Source organism: Harpia harpyja, chromosome 8 (genome assembly GCF_026419915.1).
Source record: "Harpia harpyja isolate bHarHar1 chromosome 8, bHarHar1 primary haplotype, whole genome shotgun sequence".
NCBI classification, from domain to species: Eukaryota; Metazoa; Chordata; class Aves; order Accipitriformes; family Accipitridae; genus Harpia; species Harpia harpyja.
Genome location: NC_068947.1, coordinates 16,250,626 through 16,273,566, shown reverse-complemented (window position 1 = coordinate 16,273,566; position 22,941 = coordinate 16,250,626). Strand labels below are relative to the sequence as shown.

At 46.6% G+C, this 22,941-nt stretch overlaps 1 protein-coding gene and 1 long non-coding RNA gene across 7 annotated transcripts in view; one reads left to right on the top strand and one right to left on the bottom strand.

Annotated features, from left to right (window-relative positions):
* The first annotated feature begins 15,493 nt into the window (after positions 1-15,493).
* SMIM11 (small integral membrane protein 11) overlaps positions 15,494-22,941 on the top strand; it is a 41,431-nt gene continuing 33,983 nt past the window's right edge. For 3 of the 6 annotated variants that reach the window (XR_008236215.1, XM_052794051.1, XM_052794050.1), the window contains exons 1-2: positions 15,494-15,713; positions 18,222-18,299. Coding sequence is in view for 3 of the 6 variants with exons in the window: in XM_052794051.1 (XP_052650011.1) it covers positions 15,494-15,713; positions 18,222-18,299 (298 nt within the window). In the remaining 3 variants the exon portion in view is untranslated. Of the gene's footprint in view, positions 15,714-15,849; positions 15,936-17,905; positions 18,090-18,221; positions 18,300-22,435; positions 22,565-22,941 lie in introns of those variants that run through there. The other 3 variants (XM_052794053.1, XM_052794056.1, XM_052794055.1) reach the window with 3 other exon arrangements.
* Positions 18,833-22,421, bottom strand: LOC128144797 (uncharacterized). Its single transcript, XR_008236216.1, has 3 exons — positions 22,327-22,421; positions 20,173-21,459; positions 18,833-18,863 (listed from the first exon to the last, which is right to left on the bottom strand). It is a non-coding gene; the product is annotated as an uncharacterized LOC128144797 (long non-coding RNA).

The window sequence follows — 22,941 nt, the reverse complement described above, 5'->3', positions numbered from 1 at the left end:
GTTTTCGGGACGTTTCAGGTCTCAGCATGAAATGTATTATGCAAACGAGGAAGGTTTCTGGTGTTATTTCTTACTAATGAGCAGCAGACCTTGAATTTTGACCTTTACATGTTATTGGGGGGGGGGGGGGGTGGGGGTGTCTTGGTGTGTTTTTGTTTTTTTTTTTTATGACTCTCCGTACTCTCCTCACCGGGCCTGAACTGAGTGGACTGGTCGCAATTGAAGGTCAGAATCATTTTCCTGCCAGCTCTAACCATGTAAGTAAGGGTTAGAGCAGCGCTGGAGGGGGGTATATTTATGGGCATGCAGATCAGCTACCATTTGGACGCGTTTCTGCTGGTAGGTGGAGGGGTGGAAGTACAGCTCTGTGGGGACACGGTGTGGTCGCTCCCGAAAACGGCACCCGGTGTGGACGGGCTGAGCCTCTGGCTTGCTTTCTCCTTATCTGGGTGTCTGTAGGCAGAGAGCAAGAGCAAAGACCAATCTGCGTGCCACCGTGGGTGAGTAAACATCAGTGCCAGCTTGTAGGGTTATCTGGCCCTCGGCGCCAGCCTTTTAGGTGGCCAAACTCCAACGCTGACCAGCTTGTGAAGAGGAAAATATACTGATTCAGTTTTCTGCACTTTGAATCCTGATAACTGCCCTCGATCTGCTCTGCAGGATTCAGAGGAAAGGCTAAGCGGGTCTCAGCCAGTGTAAATCATGCCTCCTTCTGCCTGGCTCCATCTGTAAATGATACCAGCCTAGGCTTGGCGTTTGCCTCCAGAGTAACCCCACGGGTGTAAGCATCTCCCTGTGAGCATTAACCTAACTGGGAGAGTTATTCCCATGCAAGATGATTCCCTCCGTACACTGCAGTGTTCCCAGCAGGCTTGTACAAAGCTGTAGCTGCCCTTCCAGGGGAACTTCTTCAGTCCATTGGACTCTTCTAGATTCAGGCCCCATCTTCAATAGATAACTCATACATAGATAATACATACATCAAACCTGAAGTTCGACATCTGACTCCTTGTTCCCTATGGTTTATCATCTAGCCAGAGGGATGCTCATGTGTTACTGTGCCAGCAAACAATTATTCATTAACTCAACTGGGCTAAGCCCAGATGTGTGCTCATCTGCTGCAGGTGCTGCTGTCCTGATTTCTGAATTAGAGCAAGCCCTGAGGAGGGATATGGTTTTGATGTCCATGGGTTAACCTGTGGATTAGTCTGTCTCTGAACTTGTTGATATGCACACCCAGGAGCTCCTGCCAAACCTCTGGCAACAGCCAGTGGTAGGGGCAGAGGGAGAATGCTGCGCTGGAGTGTGCAGTGGTCTCCAGAATACAAAGGCAGTATTTCGTTAGCACCCTCTCTGTGGACTGAATCCATCACCATGACAGCTGGCTGAAGAAACGGTAACAAAACAAGGAGTTCACCAGCTTGTCAAAAATTTTAGGTTTGGATGAGGTTTTGACAGACCCATCTCACAACTCCTCAGTAGCCCAGGCACCACGCAGACTGCTCCTGGGCTTCATCCTCGCCCTCCCCACCCATCTGCCTGAGACTCCATTCCCTTTCAAAGAGTAAGATGAGATGTTTGAGTTTTAGTCTGGGGTGGAAGGCAACTATATTTCATAAGGGGACTACTGTTTTCTGCCCAGTTCTCATTGTGATGCTGTGCAGGCTGTGAACCTTGATCACAGTGCTGCACATGCCTTTCATGCATTTCCCTGATTAGAGTTGAAGATGCTACAAAATTTACCAGGAACATTGTTCTGGGATTCTGGTTAACCTAGGAAGAGCTCAGATACACAGTGCTAAGAATCAGGATCAGGTTCTATTGCAAAGATGGCTCTGAGCTTCTGAACTTCTGTTAAATGGGATAGTTGGTTTCAATCCATTATTGATGATTCCTGACACAGCATTTGATCTCCAGTTCCACAAAGTCCAGGACTGTTCAGATCAGCTTTTGGTCCTTACTCATCTCATTATGTGAGCTTCAGCCACCTATGATGTGATATTAATGACCAATTAAAAATACCACTCATCTATGAATTAATAATAGAGATCCTTGTTTAAAAGAGCAAGTGCAGTTCTAAGACACTGTCAGATTTGTGGGGACTCTCAAGCAGACTTTCATCATGCAGGTAGCAGGGATGTTAGGTGTAAGGTAGGGCTTTGTATAAGAATGAGAATTTTGATGCATGTTCTGTGGAGGATGGGGTTCATAAATCAGTCTCTACATCGAAGGTATCAGGAGTTAGTGGGTCTGGACAAACCACTCAGCTTCTCAAGGCTATTTTGGTTCCCAGCTCCCACTGATTTTAGTAGTTATTAAGCACCTCAGCATCCTTGAAGGTCTATGCTTTTAGTTGTTTTCCTGAAAGAGAGTCAGCAAATCAGTACTTTCAATTGAACTGCTCAAGTCCATGGTGGTCCTGGTACCAGAAAAAGGCCCACAGATACCAGGATAGAGCACTGCATGCAGTCCTGCCAACACAGATCTCCTGGGATGGCGTACCCAGAGGTGGCTCTGTGCCAGCAGCCAGGCTTTCTCTCTGGGCGGTATGTGTCTGTGTCCTTCAAAGACAATGTTCTTACCCTTCCTTAGACTTGTATCAGCTGCAGGATGCTGCAGGGTACGGCTCATGCTGTTCCCACCTGGTGAGGTAAGGCTCCCTTCAAAGTTCCAACTTGTTAAAGAAAAATCTCACACCACATGCAGCGCGTCTGGAAGCTTCCAGATTGTTTAGAGTTACAAGAGCAAAGCTGTATCTGTATTTTCAGCAAATACCTTCTAAAAACATGTGAGCTTTAAAATACATTGAGGGTGTCAAAAGATGCCAGCAAAAAGAGTGGTCACTGTAAGACCGAGCTGGTGTTGTGGTTAAAGCATCTTTGAGACTTCCAGACAGAAGTGTATCTATCAGTACAAGACAAATTAGCAAAATGCCTGTAACTTGCCAGGTTAGAGCATCACTTCTTCCTGTTTGGGCATTTCTTCATGGCCTGCTTGTTTGTTTCATAGTTTTCAGCTGCATACATTAAAAAGCTAGGAGGAACCTATTTTGGGTCACCATAGGGTGCCTACCCAGACTTTTGTTACTGGACTAATATCTGAAGGGAAAGATAAACATTTTGCTTCTTTAATAAGATCTCAGTTGGCCCTTCAAATAGGAAATGGTATTTACAGCAACAGTGGCAGTTGGAGTTGGTGGGACCTGCATTCTCTGTGGTGTCCCATGTGGTCCAAGAGAAAAAGCAAAGGATGTCCCATTGTCCTCATTTATGGAAAAATATGTCTCTGGAAGAGATTAAATCTGCTTTTGCTTCACTGGCATAAGTGACCCAGCTATTTTTATATCTAATCGGGTTCCTTTTCATTTATCATGATGTTTAGCCAGAGTTGTAGGTCAAACAAATGGCTTTGCGCTGTGTGCCAAATGCCGACTGATATGGAGCCTTTGAAGTAAGAAATGTAAGCAATCTTCTCCCTACAGGTTTGGTCCTCCTGATAAGTGGATACACAACTGACACATCACTCTTCAACCCATTTTTGAGCACTTCACTGATGTATTAGCTTTATGGTAATTCTCAGCAATGAGGGGAATACTTATCAAAAGTAAAATCTGAATAGAAAGCAGAAAAACTTAAGTTTTACAGATCAGTTTTAAGAGAAAGTCTGTCTTTGATAAGAGGTTTGAGACTTCCCTTCTGAGAAGATGAAATTACTTTAGGTGAGCCCTGAGCTATGGAAAGAGTGTTTTTATTTTAATTATGCAGAATATGATAATTCTGAGTGTGGGCTGGCAAAATCAAACCCCAGAGATGGGGACCCCTCCAATACAAGCCTCTTTTTCTTCAGCCAACCCATCCACATTATTACATCTGGATTTTGAATGTTTGGGGTCCTTCTGGAAGAGGGTCTGTTTGCTATAAGGAACCTCTCCATTTTTCACTGCAGGCTAAGATCAGAGGTGAGCTCATGATGCAGCACTGAGATCTCAGGTCAAACATGAATGTATTAACATGGAGGAATGTGCACAGTTGAAGTTCAGCTTATTACACAGATACACAGATGCATGAATGGTCTACAGCATTTGAAGCCAGGTCTGGATTCATATTTTAACCCTGCCTGAGTTGAGGGAATTGAGGTCAGAAAGGTCAGCTCTGTATCATTGTCAAGCAAGGCTCCTAAATTATGTCACTGGAGTAAATTTTTAATGAAGGACTATAGGAAACTTACTCAACATAGTGCCTTTGTAAGCTCATTAACCATTTCCTGGATAACATATAGCACAGTATTTTTCACCTTCCCTTCAGATTGAAACACAAGGAAATTTTTAATCATTCAGCATATCCACTGTGTGAAATGCAGTCACCCTTTCAGTCCTGTATCTTCACTTTTTCTTGAAAACTTGCTGGATACATTGCCCTTAGTCCATGTTTTTGGGCAGAGAGAAATCTCCATTTGCTGAAAACCAAGACCTCCATAGACAAAGGGGAGACACACAGCCTTTGTAGCCCAATGCTAAGAAGCATCTCCTGCTCTCACTGAAGAAACTCTTGTGGTACTTGGGAGGCAGTGAAAGTTCTCATATTGACTTTAGTGAGAGGAGGCTGAAAGCCTGATACTTCTCCAAACATAGGAAACCTTTTGCTTCTGTCAAAGCAAATATCTGCTTCTGAAACTTCTTAGCTAGGGGCTGGAGTAACACAGTGCCGTGAGGGATGTGGTGTGAAAAATGGGTAAACATCACATTTAGGATTTGGATTAAGGTCTCAAAGATGCCTCTTAAGCACCTCTAACAGTCCCTGAGGTGGTCATTTAAGCTAGTTTCACTGTAGACTTTCTAAGTGAAGTAATAGAATTGGTGTCCACCAGCAGATGGTGCTTCTGCCTGAGAATTGTTTTCTTTCATGACCACTGAAAGACACAGCTTCTTGCATCATTACTGTAAAAGGTACTTTACAAGGCAAAACATTGTCCATTACATTGTATGGATTCCATATTTTAGATAGCTCCTATGTATGCCTTTCTGTCCACTCTTCCGTTACCTCCAATGCTGCTTTTCTTTAAAGGGCCTTTGAGTAAATGGACAATTTCCCTTTTAAAAAATATCCCATAGAAGGTCCTTGTCTAGCAGATGTAATACCAGGCTGAAGAACTTCAGTGATAGGAAGAAGAGAGATGAGTGACGGTTTTTTACTTGGGATATCTTTCAGGCTAACTTCAGTGGAGACACATATGCACAAAACCAGGCAAGCAGTCTATCCCTTGTAGTCTACTGATTCTCAGCTCCCCAAGGACAACAAGCTGAAGTTTGTCAGCTCTGAAAGCATATGGAGCAGATGAGGAGGAGACAAACAGACAAATAAACACACACTTGACTCCAGACTATTCTCTTCAATGTATGTGGGACCAAACTGCTAAATTTTAGCTGAAATCTGCTTGTGTCTATTATAACTAATTTGCATTAGGAACCTTGAACTGTTTTTTTCTGCCATTACAATAGCAGTAAGTACTTTAAAATGAAGATCCAGGATCATCCCCACTGAGTTAGATAATACATAGTCATACTGCACACAAGCATCTTAAGACTCCTCTCCTCCATCATATAGATACCTTGATGGTTGCTACATCTAGTCCCTTAGTTCACATGCCATTGTGTGGGCCTGGTGCGTTGTTGAATGTACCAGGGTCCAAGGTCAGGTACAGTGCTGCTTTTGGGCTGGGGGGTTGCACTTAACACTGGGCTTGTAGCTAGCTCTGTTGATGCAGAAGGAGTGATGGTAACGGTAAATCTCTGCATTGCAAGTGCATAAGGTATGGCAATCCCTGCAGAAGAGCACAAACGAGGAGTTTGAGTCAACATGTTAGACTGGAATATGAAGCTACCCCTTGTCCTAGAGAGCTCATGGTATTGAACCCAGACCTGCCCTCAGCAGCCTGCACACTGACTGCTGTACTCTAGTGCCTTCCACGCTGCTCTGGGCAGCTTCATCCCCATCCAGGAGATACCAGCATGGGGACTGTGGTTACCCCACTGAGATGATGAGATGTCTGAATGATCTGAGTCAATGCAAAAGCAGGGTAAGGTACCAACATGAGATGGAAATTTTGTGAACACGTTCCTACATGAACCACAACGATCACATACTTGTACACACAAAAAGGTGTGCTCCAGTCGTACAGGTCTGCAGGCATTCTTGGGCACTATGAAAAATCTGATTTATTTTAAAAGTGACTGAATTTTTATGAAAATGGTAATATCACCTCTTTCTTCCATCTCAGAAATGGCCAAAGGCAGCAGCAGAAATGCTAAACTTATCCTTCTCAAAGAAGGCGCTTTGAGGAACCACACATTATATAGTGCTGGAACTAAAAGAAAGCAGGACCAAAATGCACTTCCATGACTTTGGTGGGATAAATGTACATGCCATGCCACAATGCTTGCAGCATATGTTCCTGGGCACCACATTCACGGTATATTTGAAATCTAAGGTGAATCAACAGTCCATGGCTCTTTACTGTAGCTTTTACTGGAGCCTTCAATGGAGATGCCAGAATACAGTTTCTAGAGCACTGGACATTAGCAGATCCAGGAGGGTAATTAATGAGATGGAATCCAATTAAAAGATTACTCTCCTGTTCTCCAGATAGGGTGGTATATAAATGCACAAAATTATCTGTTGGAATCCCTCAGGCAGCTTACCCAGAATAACCTTCTTCTGGATCCACTCCAGCTCTCAGCGGAGGCTCTAGTTCAGGAAATCATCTTTATTCAGAACAGCACTTAAGCATTTGCTTAAAGTTAGGCATGTACATGAGAGCCACTTCCAACAAGGCTGTACTTAATTGCACCCTATCTGCCTTCCTAAGTTGAGATTAATGTCAACGGGAAGGTTCCAGATGATTTCGGAAAGCTAGGAGGAGGTCGCTGCCATCTCCACAGAGTCACTGCACTTCTTGACCATGGGAACACTCACAGAGTTATGTAGTGTATGGTGTATCTAAAATCACACATTCTTTTGGGCCTGGGAGCTGTCCCGGGAGGGTGTGAAGATGTGTGGCCCGGTGGATCGGCACGAGGAGCTCGCCTTGGCTCCCAGTGCCTTCCTGGGGGAGCTGGTGCCAGATGGGGGATGGCAGGGAGCCAGCCCCGCTCAGAGCAGGGTCAGCCCTGGATCCGGAGCAGGCTGGTGCCAGGGGTGCCAGGTGTCCCTGCAAGCCACCAGCCCTGCACCCCGAGCCAGCAGCTGCGGCATGGTGCCGAGGCCGGGTACCAGGGAAGGCGCAGGAAAGATGCCGGCGTGGGGAAGGTGTGCACACATGGGTGGCCTCTGTCTTCCACTCCGGAGGCAAGGGTTTTCTGCTTGAAGTGGGAGCTGAATGTGGGCAGATTGCAAGGCCAGTTTGTGCAACTGGATTGTGGCCATATAAGCAAATGGGTCCAAGGTCAAGGAAGGCTGAGGAAACAAGAAACGTGCCTGTGCTCACGCAACATATACCAGGTTAAATGAGCAATTATTTCTTAACTCATGTGCTGACACACTTGTTTTCCTTCCTTGTCAGTGGACTTGAAATGATCAATTGTCTTTACTTTTTAGAGCTCTCAGGGTTATGTGAGGCCTCAGGATATGTTTTAGCCTCAATGACCTCTGTGGATTGTTGTGTGTAAAACATAGATTTTTTCTGCCAAAATAAATACCAGTGTAATGTAACTTTCTCTTACAGTGGAGTTGGGCTCAGAAGATGCCATTGCATGAGGTTGTGTAGGTTTTCTATGTCAATAAAATGTCTTGACCTGGCCTTTGCTTCCCCTTTCACTATCACTGTGTGAGCAGCATCAACTGGTTCCATGATCACAGGACTTCATTAATGTCCCAAGTGAGAGCAACAAGCATCTCTACTAGGCTGTATCCAGGCCTACAGGTTGGAAAAAAATAAACAGGACTTTTTTAAATATGCAATGATGGAGTGCATGAAACCCAAAATATATAGAAGCTGTAGACCTAACTTGAGATTTCTGCAAAACACTGAGCTCATCAGCAGGTTGCACCCAGCCACAGTGACCATGTGCTCATGCCAGCTAATACTGGCACAACCTGTGCTGGGTGCTCTCCTCCTCTTGCCTCCTGCACAGCATAATGTGGCACAGGCACACCACTTGGGTTGCTGGTACCTGGGCCCCACCAGTAACAAAGCTGCTCAAGTGCCACAAGACAAGAAGAGCAGCTCTCAGATCTCTTCTTTCCAAACAAGGGAGGCAGAGCCACGTGAGCTTTTGTGCCTGAGGGGTGGCTGCTACGCTCAAGCAATGTGCTTGCTCACTAGCACCAAGGTTTTGAACATGGGGCAATACCAGGTAGCACACCTCTGGCTAGCAGCCTTCTTCCAGTGTGAGATCCAGGGCCAGCAGACGGGCATCATTTGCCCACCAGGTACCTGGGTGGGAAGAGGCCTCGGTGCACTCCTGGAAGAAATGCAGTGAAAGCTGAGCTCGCACTGAGGGCTGCATCTGCATAGGCATGGATGAAGCAGTGAGTTGAGCTCTGTTCTGCTCCTGCATTAAATATCACAGATTTGCACCTTGACTTGCTCTCTTACCAGACTTCAGAGCTTAAGCTCAGCCTCTGTAAGCCTCAGACTGTATCTTGGGGTCTCCAGACCATTTCTCCTCCCCGACTCCTTAGTAAAGTACTCATATAGCCTTTACAAATAGAAGGGCTTAAAATACATAAATGTGTATGTTTGTATGTAGGCATGCATTTCCATGTAGGCATATGGACAAAGGTGGAGTTTTAAACACCAAGTTGTTTAACAAGAGACTCTGCTGGTTGCAGGCACTTTCACTCAGCTCCTGTGCAAAAGGGCCTGGTTTGCACGAGGGTCTGGATAGGGGGAGACAGGCACGCTATTTGGCAAGCACTTTAATTCCCAGCTTCTGCCAGTCATTGACTCCTGAGGGTACCTGCTGGGAAGGCATGCTGCTCTGAGAGTGCTTCCTCTCACAGCCTCCAAGAAATGGGGCAGTGGTACATAGCTACCTGCCAGACTTTCAAAGGGGGCCTGTCCTGGGCAGAAGCACCTCATGGCCATGCAGGAGGCAGGTCAATCACTGGCTAAATGCATCTGGTAGGGGAGAGATCAAGTGTGATGTAAGGTGGAGTCTTTTACACATGCCTGCAAGCTGGCTTAAAGCATGGCTTGTTGTTCTAGAGCAGGTGAAGTTGCCTGCGTAGATCTATCCACCGGACGAGTAACAGATCTGCTGTCAGGATCTGCAGTGCTCAGTAACAAGGATATGCTTCCAACAGAACTTGAAAGGCCCAGAAGTGTCTTGTAATATTTCAGAGACCAGGGCGGCTAGAATTTAATCCCTGACTTCAGTCCTCTGTCTTCTAAACAGCATTGCTTTAAAACATGTCTTGAAATGCATCATTGCTGAGTCGCAGCAGCCGTCCTGGAGAAATGCTTGAACTCTCCTGCCCGTGTGAATCAGACCACTTGTTTTGCTGAGGAGTTAGGAAAACAGATGATTCACTCATACGTGCCACTTTTCAGCAACAAGTCCCTAAGTCTGCAGACATGTGAGTTAACAGTATCAAGCCCTGCAAAAGTGGGTATTGGCAGTAACTCCAGCTCCGGTTCAGGCTCTCCTTGCTCTGTTCCATCCAAATTCCCCACTGGCTTCTGTGGACTTCACTTGAGCCAGGAGTGCAGAACTAGCTCACTTACAATCTGGGCCGTGCTGGAGGGGCAGCCCATGGGAGGGCTGGTACCAAAGCTGGGCTAAGTACCCCTGCACCTCTGTCCTGATCCACCTCTCAGCTGCGACTCTACATTGCTGCCATCAACCTTGGGGCTGAAGCCCACTCTGGAGCATCAGTGGGCTACAACAATGGAAGGATGGTCTATCCTGGTTCAGCCACAAGTCCATCTAGCCTTCTGTGGCAAGAGGGATGCCCTGGCATACAAGCACCCTGAGAGTGGCAGGTTGTAATCTCTCTTCTGACCCCTGCAGAGCCTCCTAGAAAGGCTCTGGCTGCTCCCCTGCTCTCCCCTTTTTATTTACCTCATCCCGTCTGAAGCTCCATCAAGTCATGGCACCCTTGCCCCCAGAGGGGGAGGTTTGATGTGAGCATCCTGGTGACCGTTACATCCTTCCCTTTATTTTCTCTGTTGTCGACTGGACAGGTTGATTCTTACATGCTTTTTTTCTTTTCCCACCATCCTCTTTCCTGCCTCACCCTCCCCTTTACCAGACAGGGTGGGGAGGTTTTGTTAAGTGAAGAAATCAGTCAAGGGAATGGACAAACTTGGAAGCCTAAGAAAGAACATAGAAGTGGGGCAAGCATATAGTCACGCCTCCCCAGAATAATCCTCAGCAGTCTGCTGTGACAGGGCATGATGTCTTTTTACTCAAACACTCTTGACAGATTTTTCTTCTCTGGATCAATCTAATCACTTTTGAATGCTTGCCAGCTACTTGCACCTACAGTGAGCTGTGGCAAGAAGGTCCACAGCTTAGTAGTGCACTGTGTGAAGAAAGAAGGGGACAAGGTGCTTTTGTAAAGACTCAGAGACTTAGCCAGGATTTGGATCCAGCTTAGAGGCCACCCTCTGTGGTTAGGATATGAAAGGAGAAGGAACAAGACTTGAAGCCACCAGTGTTACCGTGGGCATTCAGCCCCGTCAGAAACTGTGAGCTGCCCCTGCCCAGAGAAGCTGTTGCAATCAGTGACCTCTGTCAGTGCAATGATCTGCCAAACCCATGGCCTGTTGCTGTAACTACTACTCTCCCTTCCCTCTGCTTTATGAGGACAGGACTTTGCAATAAAATGGGGTTTCAGCAAAAGTGCCTCTCCCAGTTTCCATTCCCCAGAAACTCCTCAATACTAGCAGCTCACTCTTAAGGAGACCCCAGGGTCCAGTGAGTTTGCTTGCGAGAAATGGCTTTTTGCTAGAGAGCAGGTGTGGCATGATGCCTGCTACCACTGTACATCTGTTCTGCAATGTCTGTGAACTGCTACCCAGTGCAATTCCAAACAAAACCTCAGGTCAGCTTGAGGCCAAAGCACATACCTTTGGCCCTCTTGCACCACCTAGGGTCTGGCTTGCCTGCCTCTGGATGCCTTGTGGGGAAGTGGAGAGAAGATGTAACGAGCTGTTTCATTTCCCCAGCCCAGGCACCTAAAGAGCCAACACAGGCAGAACAAAGAAAGGTTCATCTGTCATCATGTTCAGCTGTGGACATCACTGGAAGTCAAACTGAGGTGCAGGTATAGATGATATCTAAGTCTTAGGTTGTGCTGGCTCTCTGCGCAGGGCAAGCATTTCTATGTGAGAGCAGCAGTCACTACCCTTAATGTCTCAGAAGGTCTTATTCTGTCTGTTAATTGAAGTGCACAGCACACACTTCTTTAGTCAGTTTTTAGCTACACAGATAGTGTTTATCAGAGCAAATGCCAGGACAAAAAAAACCATTTGAGGCTGATGGATCATAATGCAGTTTTATTTCCAGGACCAGGAGTGTAGCTGTCAAGTGTATAAGGATCAGAGCAGAGGGCCCAGATCCCAGGCTAGGTTGGGGGCATGAGGGACAGTGATACCTCCATACCACCATTGGTGCTAGTTCAATCCACTGATGGCAAATGACCTGTGGTTTTCAGAGATACTTCATGAAAGTGGAGGGCAGGTGCGCACAGCCAGTACCTTGCTGGGTGCGCTGCCCTGGCTGACATTTATACTCCCCATCCAACTCTTTACTACTATCTCTCCAACTCTTTAACTGCTCTGGCTGAGCTACTGATCGTATTCCTCCGTAAGGGCCTGGGGAGTGTGGGTGAGGAGCAGAGGGCAGCAATGTTGGGTGGTTCCAAATGTGCTTGTGCATGCGGGAGGGGTGTGTGCGCATGTCTGCAGAGCTTTGTCGTTCCTATCTACAACCCAGCAAGCAACTGACCTGCAGCTTCCCAACCAAAGGACAGATTCAGCTTAATCTGTTAGGAACAAAATTTCTGCTGTCAGTTATTACCGTTAACTTTGCCTTTCATGACACTGGCCTTGAGCAGGACCTTGCCTTCAGATAACCGCAGGTGGTGCACTGCAGTCAAGCTGCAGGCAACAATATTTTAATTACAGCTGGAAGTATGGTGAAAATCCACCCAATATTTAGGAGGGCACTTGTGTGGGCACTTCAGGTTTCTTTTCTTCTCTGAGGGACACACATACATGCATTCAGGGTGCCATATCTTATCTTCCCAGCCAGAAGGACGCTGTCTTCAGGCTGTGGCAGTGTGAAGATGTCAGGCTGGGAGCTGACAGCCCGATCTGCCTTTCAGGAGCCCTTTGGCTGCCTGGGCTGCAGTGAGGATGGGGTTTCCACATAAGAGGTGATCAGCCAGTGCACAGGCACACACTGAGGTGTTAATGGGCATGCAGCTGTAACAGGTAGCCCTTGTTAGTCCTACCCTGGTGTTAGCAGACAGGGGGGCGAAGTGCCGCCAGCTGCTGCACAGTTTATCAGCCGGGCATGCAGGCACCACCCCCGTTGCCTGTGCTGGCAATGGAGGTCTCTCGGCAGCTCATGTTCTCCAGGGCTGATGTGGGGATGCCCTTTACCTGCAGCGTGTTGGACAACGTTTCCCTCAGAGCTATCATCCCCAGCAAAAGCCGTCCCTGTGGTCGTTGTTTGGAAAGGTGTTTATTTTCTGTCTTGCTTTCAGAAGGGTGATCTCAAAGAGGCTGAGGAGAGAATTTCCTTAAGTCACCAGAAGCTAAGCATTGGACATGGTGAAATATTAGTGTTTGATTTTTCATTTAAATGCTATGTGCAGGCTTATTTATCCTCTAAAGCTTTTGCAACAGCAACACATAAAACCATAGCAACAAAGCTGAATGATTGCAGTCTCCGCCTGGCCACGATTTCTCCATCCCTGCAGCTTGGGCTGAGGGGAGCAGTGCATTTCTTGGCAGGGTGGCAGGTGCTGGTGTCTCAGTTGCAGTGCAGTCCCAGCACCAGACACAGTCAGAGTTTGGGACCTGACTTGTTCTGCCTGGTTGTTTTTTTCACGCATTCAGGGTTGAGAAAATGTTTAGGCTGGAGTCCCTCACTGTTGAATGCATACTGATGAGATAGACTCTTTTCTCATAGACAGAAAGGGTTTTCCTTCACAATCTTGCTTACACTTGTACTGCATAAGAAAATATGGTTAAAATTCACTTTCCTTCTGAATGCTTTTCCTCTCGCTTCTGTAATGACTGGAAAATGTTGCTTTGTCAAACATATTTTTATTTAACCACAAAGGACCATTCCAGGTGTCCCTCTCCACTGTCTGCACTCTTTTCATTGTTTCTATATAAGGTATTAAGGATAGTGCATCCTGATGGGGGGCTCTGATGTGATGAGGGAGCGATCTTCAGACATGGAGTTATTCTAATATTTAGAGATAGGTTTGTACCAGCTATGAACATTTTGGGGACAGCCTGTCAATATCCCTCTGAACAGCAGCCAACCTTCCAGCAGATCAGCTCTTCCTCTTGTCTGGCACCCATGCCAGGTCCTATGTGAAAGGATGGGGGTTAATACTTTTGCAAATGTACCCAGTGTTATAATAGGTGATCAAACTGTATAACACACAATTAAGTCTCATGGTCTCTCAGAAAAACAGAATACCCCAACCGTTGAACCCCATACAGCAAACGTATTTACCATTGAGCAGACAAAGGCCCCAGAAAATAGGCTAAAGATGAAACCTCTAAACACTGCTCCCGGAAAGATGGAAGAACAGTTACATAAGAAATAAAAAATTACAAAAGGATTTCCTCACTTAAAAAGAAAACCCAACCTGTGCAGGGCATGACATCAAAACTCCCAGTTGTGCTGAAAACCATACCCTTGGGAGGAAATGATGTACAAATCCTAACTCCCTTGCCCTGGGAAAGAAAATAACATCCATCATGCATGGGGTGAATGCAGAAAGAAAATGAAACCATAATGATTTGCTTAGAGGAATGGCAAACAAAGGCAGAAGAGTTAAATGTTCGAGAGGTGGAAGTCAAAGCTCCTGGAAAGGTGGTAGCTTACACATGCTGACCCGCTGCAGAAGCTAGGCACGAGAATGCAAGAAACAGGTACAGAAACAGACCTAGAAGCACAGCTGCAAAATAAAAAATAGAGAGGCAGCATCTTTAATTACCAACACCTTTATGAGAAACCAGAGGGAGCTGGAAAATGTCCCAAGATGTAGTAAAAATTGGATTATAAAGAAAAATCAACATAAAGAAACATCAACATAAAGAAACAGTTCAAACTTAATTAATAGATGTAATCTTGAGTAATCTTAAGAGGAAAGGTTTCAGCAGTCACAGTTAAAGCCAAACTATAAAAACCTAGTGGCCTAGTGGTCTTTTTGTTTTACAGGGTGATCGACTGACAGACAACAATTTGAAAAGCAGCAGCCAGACCCAGGGACAGAACTGTCGATTTCACTAATATTCTTTTAAGAAAATGTGTAAATACCAGAAGGAATCTAGGAAGGCTATCAAGAAGGTAAAAAAGTTTAAAGCAGTGGGGAAACTAATTACATGCTATCAGCACTCTAAGTATCAGTAGTTAGCAGTATAGCATATCAGTAGTTAAAGGCTGAGAAGATTGTGGGTTAAGTCTGTGTATACAAAGGTTTGAGGTCTGAAAGGCACAGTGAATAGTACAATATTATGATTTAACCAGAACAGAAGAAATACCTAAGGAAAATTACATAGGTACATATGAGAGGATACTCATACCTCTCCAATAACCACACTTAACAGCTATATTCTTTTGTTTCTAAGAATTAAACCTATAAAATTCATGATCCTAAGTAATGAACCCTATAATTCATGAATTATGTATAGTTAATTTCCTTACTTTAAAAAAAAAAGAAGGAAAAAGAAGGTGGCAAAAGCTGTGTATAAATGTATCAGCTGCTGATTTAAAATAAAGTGTAAAGTTTGTCTGTTTATTGTAGAGAATACGGGGAAACAACTGATGGAGGATTGGGAAAAAGTGACCGAGTATACTGGAAGCTCCTATGAAGGGAAATGTCTGGAGAACAAAGATCATCATTAATAACAATCTTCTGTTAATCTTCTACAGGAAACACAGAAAACTGAGCACCTTATTCCAGTCCTAGAGATACTGATCTATGTATGTTATGTGTATGCATGTTGGTGTTTATTTATGAGTATCCTTTTATGCGTTTACAATAGATATTGCAAAATGTTGGGAGAGATGAATTGCTAATAAACTCACATAAACCCTCTTATGAGATCTGGGTCTAATCACAAGATCTTCAGTATGTCTGCTACCTTCTTCACTGTCTCACTAGTAAGACTAACAAAGAATTTGTAAAATAGTCCACAAATGAATACACTGCTACACAGTCACAGAAGGGTTATCAGTCATGAAGGTTGTGAACAATCAAATATCATTCAGTTCTGAGCCTATTGTACATCTAAAAGGAAAATGTTTTCCTCAAATGGTGCCTTCAAGACCACAGGGCTGCTACATGCAAAAATACATCCAATTGTAATGTTATTTATGCTAATTGTTAAATACTGTGCATGTTTACATGTGGTGTACCTCCTGATGATGACAACACCCTGTCATGGGATGGACCCACCTGCTCTACAACACCTGGGAGGCAAGAGCAGATGTTGCCACAGCACTGCCTCAACAGTGAATGGTCAGTTGCTGCAATCGAGCAGGCAGATGGGTGTGAAAGCACTGATCTCCTTGGTTCTTACATAAAGCCCAGCATCCAGATCTGCTGTGGGTTGTCATTTACTCTATCTTGCCCATGACAGTGGTCCAGCTAGTTGTGGAGTCCACACATCTGGTCCATATCTCTCCAATCTGGCTACAAGGATATTATGAGAGACCATGCTGAAACCTTGCTAAAGCAAAGGTAAACCACCACTACCACTCTGCCTTCATCCACTGAAACAGACCTCCCATCAACTCACAATAGAAAGCAATTAGCTTGATGAGGCACAATTTGCCCTTGGTCAATCTATGCTGGCTGTTTCCAATCACCTTTTGATCTTCACATGCCTGATAATGGCTTCCAGAAGGATTTGTCCCTTAATTGTCACAAGGTTTGAAGTGTGGCTGATCATCCTTCAGCTCCCTTGGCCTTCATTGCCCTTCTCAAGGATAAGCATGACGTTTGCCTTTTTCCAGTCACCAGAGGCTCTTCCTGATTGCCATGACCTAGCCATTCTTGGGGTACAGAGAGGAGGCTCAACCAGCCATTCCTACCTCTTTCCATTGAGATCAGGAGCATTTTGCTTAATATTAGTCTCCATTCGGGAGACTAATATTAAGGCAGTCACCTTTTCTGCCCAAGATATTTGGTTGCCCCTCCTTCCTTTTAACCAGTTCCATGCTTTCTGTCCTTGATCACCTCTTTGCTATAAAGACTAAGCAAGCCCTGAGCAAATGTGACCTTCAGGGGGACATGCAGCAGAACAGGATTATTCAAGGACTCTTCTGGTTTTGTGGAGAACAGAGTTGGCAGTTAAATTTCATGTATGCTTGACAACATATGCATCTTTTATATATGTAGGTATGCCTGTGTGCCTGCGTGAGTGTATGCCTGCAAGTATTAGCCAAACAGGACTGGCCAGGAACAGATGGTAGAAGAGGGTGGTTGAAGGAGGAATAAGTCCTTTCACCTGGTTATTGGCAGTCCAGGGCAGCAGTTCCCAAGCTACTCTGCTTGGGAACTTCCAGGGCTATGGATCCTCTCTTATTTCCATAGCCAGACTCATAGCCCTCTATTTGGGAGTTCCTCTAACAGCATGCTGGTGGCTCCAGGTGATTTTTCCAGCCAGGACCAACCAGGGCATGTCTCTGCCTGCCCAGTGCAGGAGGCTGGACTTGCCACGGTGCCTCTGGCTTACAGGTTTCATCAAAGCAAACAGAAGCAGCTTGCCAGCTACGTCAACTTTGAGGGGCCGAGCCAAGGGCACATGGAAAACTGCCAGAGAGAAGCAGGGGAGCAGGGAGAAAATGCTGCCAGCAGCTCGCCCCCGTGCTGAGAGGTGTTCATGCACAGAAAATTATCCAGAAGAAATGATAGCAGTAACCATGACAATGTCAGCAGCACGACACTAGCAGGGCTTCCTCAGGGATTAACACTTTTCCATACCAAGAGTGTATCTCCCTTTTTCTGATGTGCGCTGTTGATTCAGTGGTAGTCCATGTTTGCTTTATCTTCCTCAAAGCAGAGCTACCTGAGAAATTGCTTTCTCTGCAAATTGCTTAGGCAGCACTACCTGTACAATGAAAATATTTTTTACAGAAAGTCTCTCCCAGCCCATGTGCTTGTGGAGCACTTTGCACCACAATCCCACCTTGATTCCCCTCCCTTGGATGTTCCCATCATAGCCAGGAACCGCTGCTGACTGAAACTGAAGTTGTCTCATTTCACTGAGTACACTGCTATTTTCTAAGGTGTGAGTCAGAGCCTTTCAGTTAGGTGTCAGCATGTGCTATTTGCTAGAAATAAAATCAACATCAATTAATTCTGCTTTTTTTTTTTTAGTAAGTTTTTGTCTTTTCCTGCTCCAGATCACAAGTGAGGTACACACAGAGCAGAGCTCAGAGAGGCTGGTCCTGGCTGTATATGAGGACCTGCTTCTCACAGCAAGGGCTTCACAGAGGGGTTGGTCACTAACAAGCATGATTCTGGTGGAAGAAAAGGAAAGGAGAACTGTGGGCGCTAAGCAGCCTGATAGGCTGGCAGGCCTTTCACATTGCCTGCTCAGTGCTCAGTCTCTCATGCCCGTATCAGCCAAGAGAAGTTGTTGTTGTTTTGTTATTATTGTTGTTGTTATTGTTATCATCATCATCATCATCATCATTATTTTGCAGAGCTCATCTTTACTCTTCTTCTGTCTGGGTCAACAAAGATCGAGCTGCATCAATATTTACCCCTAGGAAAGCACAGCAGTGCTCATTTACAATATATGAAATTGCAGTAATAAGCCTAAAGAATAGTACTCAGCATCTGACAGGATGACTGATGTAAGCTGTCAGCCAATATTTGACTTTCCAGGTGAGATTAGATTTAGCATTTAATATAAACATAAAGCATGCAGTACAAGGCACTTATTTAACAGACAACTGCTTATAGCCTTCTGCAGGCTGGAGGCTACTTAAAGTTTAAGATACCTCTGCTCCTTTCTAGAGTATCGTCATATTATCCAGCGGAGTTTTAAAATCCTGAGTGTTATCGTGAATTTCATTAGAGAAGGGCACAGGAAAGGTAAGTTTCTGTTGGTAATTATTTCCTATTGAAAAAGCATAGTAATTTTTGTTCTGAATCAAAGAAAAAGCAGAGAGATTTTACACACAAAAAAGTTTCAAGGCAGTTCATATTTGGATTTGCTTATAGATTGCTTACTTTCATTAGATTACCTTTATCCCCTATGTTTGAGAGTGTGTGAGTGTATAATTGCAGAGACCTACATGCACGTGTACCTGCGTCCTTCCATGTGTGCGTGCCTGTTCTGTGCACACTGATATTGCAAGGCTAGTCCAACAAACAGAGGAAGGTAGATTACTGAACTCCAGTTCAAAAGACAGTGCAATTTCTTATTAGTGATGAAAAGTCACTGTCTCTTAACATAGGCTGCAATAAGCTCATCACTGCTTGAAGACTGCACTGAGATCGAGTCCACTTTTTTTGGAAGCTTTGCCATATGTTGTACAGCTTGGTTGGCTGGAAGCATTTAAGGACAGGTGTCATACAGGAGCATCAGACTGAAATGCTGTACCACACCCTTTGCTTTTTGCAAGCTAGCAGGCTGCAATCCAGTCACACCCTCCTCTGTGGGAAAGGCAGAAAAGGACAGCGGCTTTTCTCAGAGCTTCTTGAGAACTCCTTCACTGGAGTCAGTATGATAGTTTCTGCCCCAGACCTAGCTCAGTTCAAGCAGGGCCAGATGGATCAGCACTGACTGACTGGATCAGGGGACTATTCGGACTGACAAGTAATCAGTTGCTGAGCAGGTATCTCTTCCCTCATCTGTTCCCCCACCCCATCGCTCTGTTCAAGGGTTAACAGCCTGGGAGCCTCAGCGGGGTCCCTCTCCCACCCTTCGCCCCCCTGCTAGCAACACTAGCAACACTGCAATCCAGCCTTAGAGAAAGACCATTGAAAACAACAGCTCCCGACAGGCCCTGGTGCAGGGGTACCCCCACTCTGTCTGTATGAAACCAGGCCAGCCTCACCCCTGGGCAGGAGTGAGCTCTGCGGCAGGAGTGTGCTGGAGGGGGACGTCTCCTGTGGGATGGAGACCTGATTATGGTTTTCTAAGCAGCAGCTGGGTCTGACTGTGGCAAGCTTTGGGATAGCTGGGAGAGGGTCAGGACAGATGTGGCTTTGCAGCACTATTCAGCGTCCCTGCCCCTTTGGGGTGGTGGTCCTAATGACCAATGAGACTATTCCAGATATGGGGGCTGTGTCTCCTCGTCCCTCCCCTGTCTATCAGGCTACAATTTAGGAGTTAGCTGTCTGGCTATTATGCTCCCATGGACTCATTTGCGCTTGCATGGGTAACCAGCCTTCACACCAGATGTAAAGTCTGAGACAAAACAGGGAAGGGGGAAGGTCACACCCCTCCCCGAGAGATGCGGGGCAGCTGCCTGGAATGGCACTGTGCCAGCCCTTACAGGATCCGATACGTACTTTGTCTTCTCCTAGGCTAAATGCTTCTTCACTTGGTGTTTTGCCTCAGTAGGGAAGTCAGTGTGCCTCGACCCCTGTAACGTGGGTCATGGGGGACCATGCTCACTGGTCTTCACCAAGGCATATTTGGCTTCCCACAGACGGAAAGTGAACTGAGTGAGGAGAGGAGTAAGACCTCCTTAGGTCTCTGAACATATTGAACCACTCAGAATTGGGGATTCTCAGCTAATCTGAAACTGGTACTGCGCTTTCAAGTGGCAGGTGGTAGATGTTATTAGTTAATTGGCATTATGCGGACAAAAGAAACCAATGTAACTGTTTTAGTATAGATATTTGATTAAAATAAGTATCATGTTGTCTTTAGTAGCCGTAACTTGCAAGGATGGCTGAAATGCGAAACTTCACTTGGGCGGTGGAAAATATTTTCAAGGAAACCTTTCTCACTTACATGAATGGCTGGAGGAAAAACATTACGGAAGCGGCAGATAAATTGCAAGCCAAGGTTAATGCTGAAAACTTGGACTATGTTATCCTTTATTTGATGGTAATGATTGGGATGTTCTCCTTCATTATTGTGGCGATCTTGGTGAGTACTGTGAAATCAAAGAGGCGAGAGCACTCCAATGACCCATATCATCAGTACATCGTTGAGGACTGGGGCGAGAAGTATAAGAGCCAGGTTCTGAATCGAGAAGACCTCAAGTGTGTGATCCATGAAAACTTGGGTGCAAGGGACAAAACAAGCCCTCGATCACCTTGACTTTTTGGAAACATCAGCAATGAGGAAATCATAAAGCCATGTGCAGGGAACTCACCGGAATTACAAATAGCTGTGAAATTGTTCATTAAATTAACAGACAGGCCAATGCGGAACGGAGTGCTGAGGAAATCAACATTACTGTTTCCCATGAGGACTTTGGCACAGCTGCTTGGAGAACACCCAAGAAAAATGCATGATTGTGCTTTGCTTTGATACTCTGTTCTTCAGGACAATAAAAACAAGAGAATTAATAACTTGATTTTTTTTAGCATTTTTTAAATCCAGACGCAGATCTGGATGTTCCCACCTCAGAGTAACTCTGGATTAGTGGTCAAAAGCACTAATTTAGATCCAAACTGTATGACTTAATCCCATCTTAAAAATAACTTTAAAATGTACAGTAAAATATCAAAATCTCCACCTATTGACTGAACAATGTGTTATGTTATGAATCATAGGAGGTAACCTATACCTACACACATTCATTCCAAACTATTTTTTTAATGATCTGGCTCCCATTTTGATTTCATTATTCGTTAGCAGCAAAGATTGACTCATGGCCTTCTGACAAGGCCTGTTTTATAGCAGAAGAGCTGCTAAACTAGCAGTCTCATCTAAGTGCATGTACTGGTTGTCTAGGGCAGTTTCCAGAGGTTCATCATCTTTCCTCAAGTCCATAGCTGGCCAAGCTGCCTCTTCTGCTGCTCCTTGGTTCTCCAGAGCAATCTGTCTACCTGTGATGCAAGCTGGGTGATGGAGGCGCTCGTTACATCCCATCAGCCAGGGCTCAGTGTGAACCACTGAGATCCTGCCTTCTGGCTTTCAGAGGAGGGATTTCTATACCCAGCTATCAAGGCTGTCCCACTGCCGTGCTTCCTAAGGGAGTCCCATGTTGGGTACTGGTTTCCACTGGCTGGGAAATGGGTTTTCGGGATGGTTTGTTTTCTGTGCTGCTGAAGTATCACAACGCTGGCTCTAAGGGAATAATTAGAAGCAGAACTGGTGATACTTCTAGTATTAAAACGTGCCTCATTTTGTAAGACTCTGGGTTTAGCTCCTATTCATGTTGCCAGACTTAAATCGCTTAAGCTAAAAGTTCCCATGCTGGCTGGCTGTCTGTCATGTGGGCTTGCTGTTTGTTTTCAGAAAGTTTTGGCTGAAACACTTCAGCCATGTCTGGCGCTGCATTTCCAACGATTTTGTTTTGCTCATGTTAAAAAGAAATGAAAAAGAAAAGGGCTGCTTCTGTTGGGGAGCTTTGGCTTATTTTGGAGACTGGTCTTAAGACTTGGCACAGCAGCTGCTGTCATGCTCCAGATGTGCCTTTTGCTGGCATAGTAATAAGCCTTAGAATCATCTCGGTCCCTGAGCACAGGGGAAGGCTTGTCAGGTCCCAGCACAGCCTTCTGGTAAGCCTCTCCCCGCTCAGCATGCCCTCTTTCCCCCCACCTCCCCGGGTGGCCTGTGGGTGTCTGCCAGCTCCCCTGCTCCTGCCACGGGTGTGCTCCACACCCAGGCTGCAGGACTTTCCTTACTCTGAGGGCCTGCTGGCTGGAGGAGCGCAGATATTGTGCTGCACCGAGCGGGTGGAGGGACCCTGGGGCCACCTGGGCCCAGCGCTATGGCCATGCTACAGTCAGGGGGAGCCCCTTTTGGCCCGGTACAGTCGGAGGAGCACCCCCGGAGAACTTGTCCAGCTGCACCAGCACCCCCAGCAGCTGCCAGACCCGCTCAGGCCCTGCTCCCGGTGGCGGGTAAGGCTGCACAGCGAAGCTGAGGACGGGGGCCTGGACTGCTTTGCCCTCGGGCCTACACCCCTGGGACGTGTGGGAATTTCTTTACCTCAGAATTATTATTTTCTTGGAAGAAACGGGGCGGGGGTGGGCGGCTACTTTCTGCTCCGGCCTCAGGCGGCGGCCGGGGCACGGCGGGTTTGCGGGAGAGGCGCCCGGGGCGAGGCAAGGCGGGGGGGGGACCCGGCCGCTCTGCCGCTCCCTGCCCCGCCGGGACCTGCCGCTGCCGCTCCTGGGAGATGTAGTTTGTCGCGCCCTCCCGCCCAGAGCCATGGCCGCCCCGTGAGGTAGGAGACGCGTTTCCTGGGCCTTCCCCCACACCCCTCCTCGGCGCGGCCGGCCGCGGCGCCGTGCGGGGGGGCAGGCGGGCTGGCGGGGGGAGATCGGGCAGAGCGGGGCGGCCCCCCCCTCCCCGACCCGGCCTGCTCCGCCTGCGTTGCTGCCTGCCCTCCGGTCCGGCCTGCTCCCCCGCCTGCCAGCCCCAGAGCCCTCCGCTCCCCTCAGCCTTCTCCTGCCTGCCCAGCCCTTCTGCCTGTCTACCCGCCCGTCCTCCTGCCTGCCCGCTCCTGACCGGCGTACCTTCCTTTGCCCGTTCTCCTGCCCCCCTTCCTTGCTCTCCTGCCTGCCTGCCCGCCCTGCTTGCCTGTCGTCCTGCCCCCCCCCG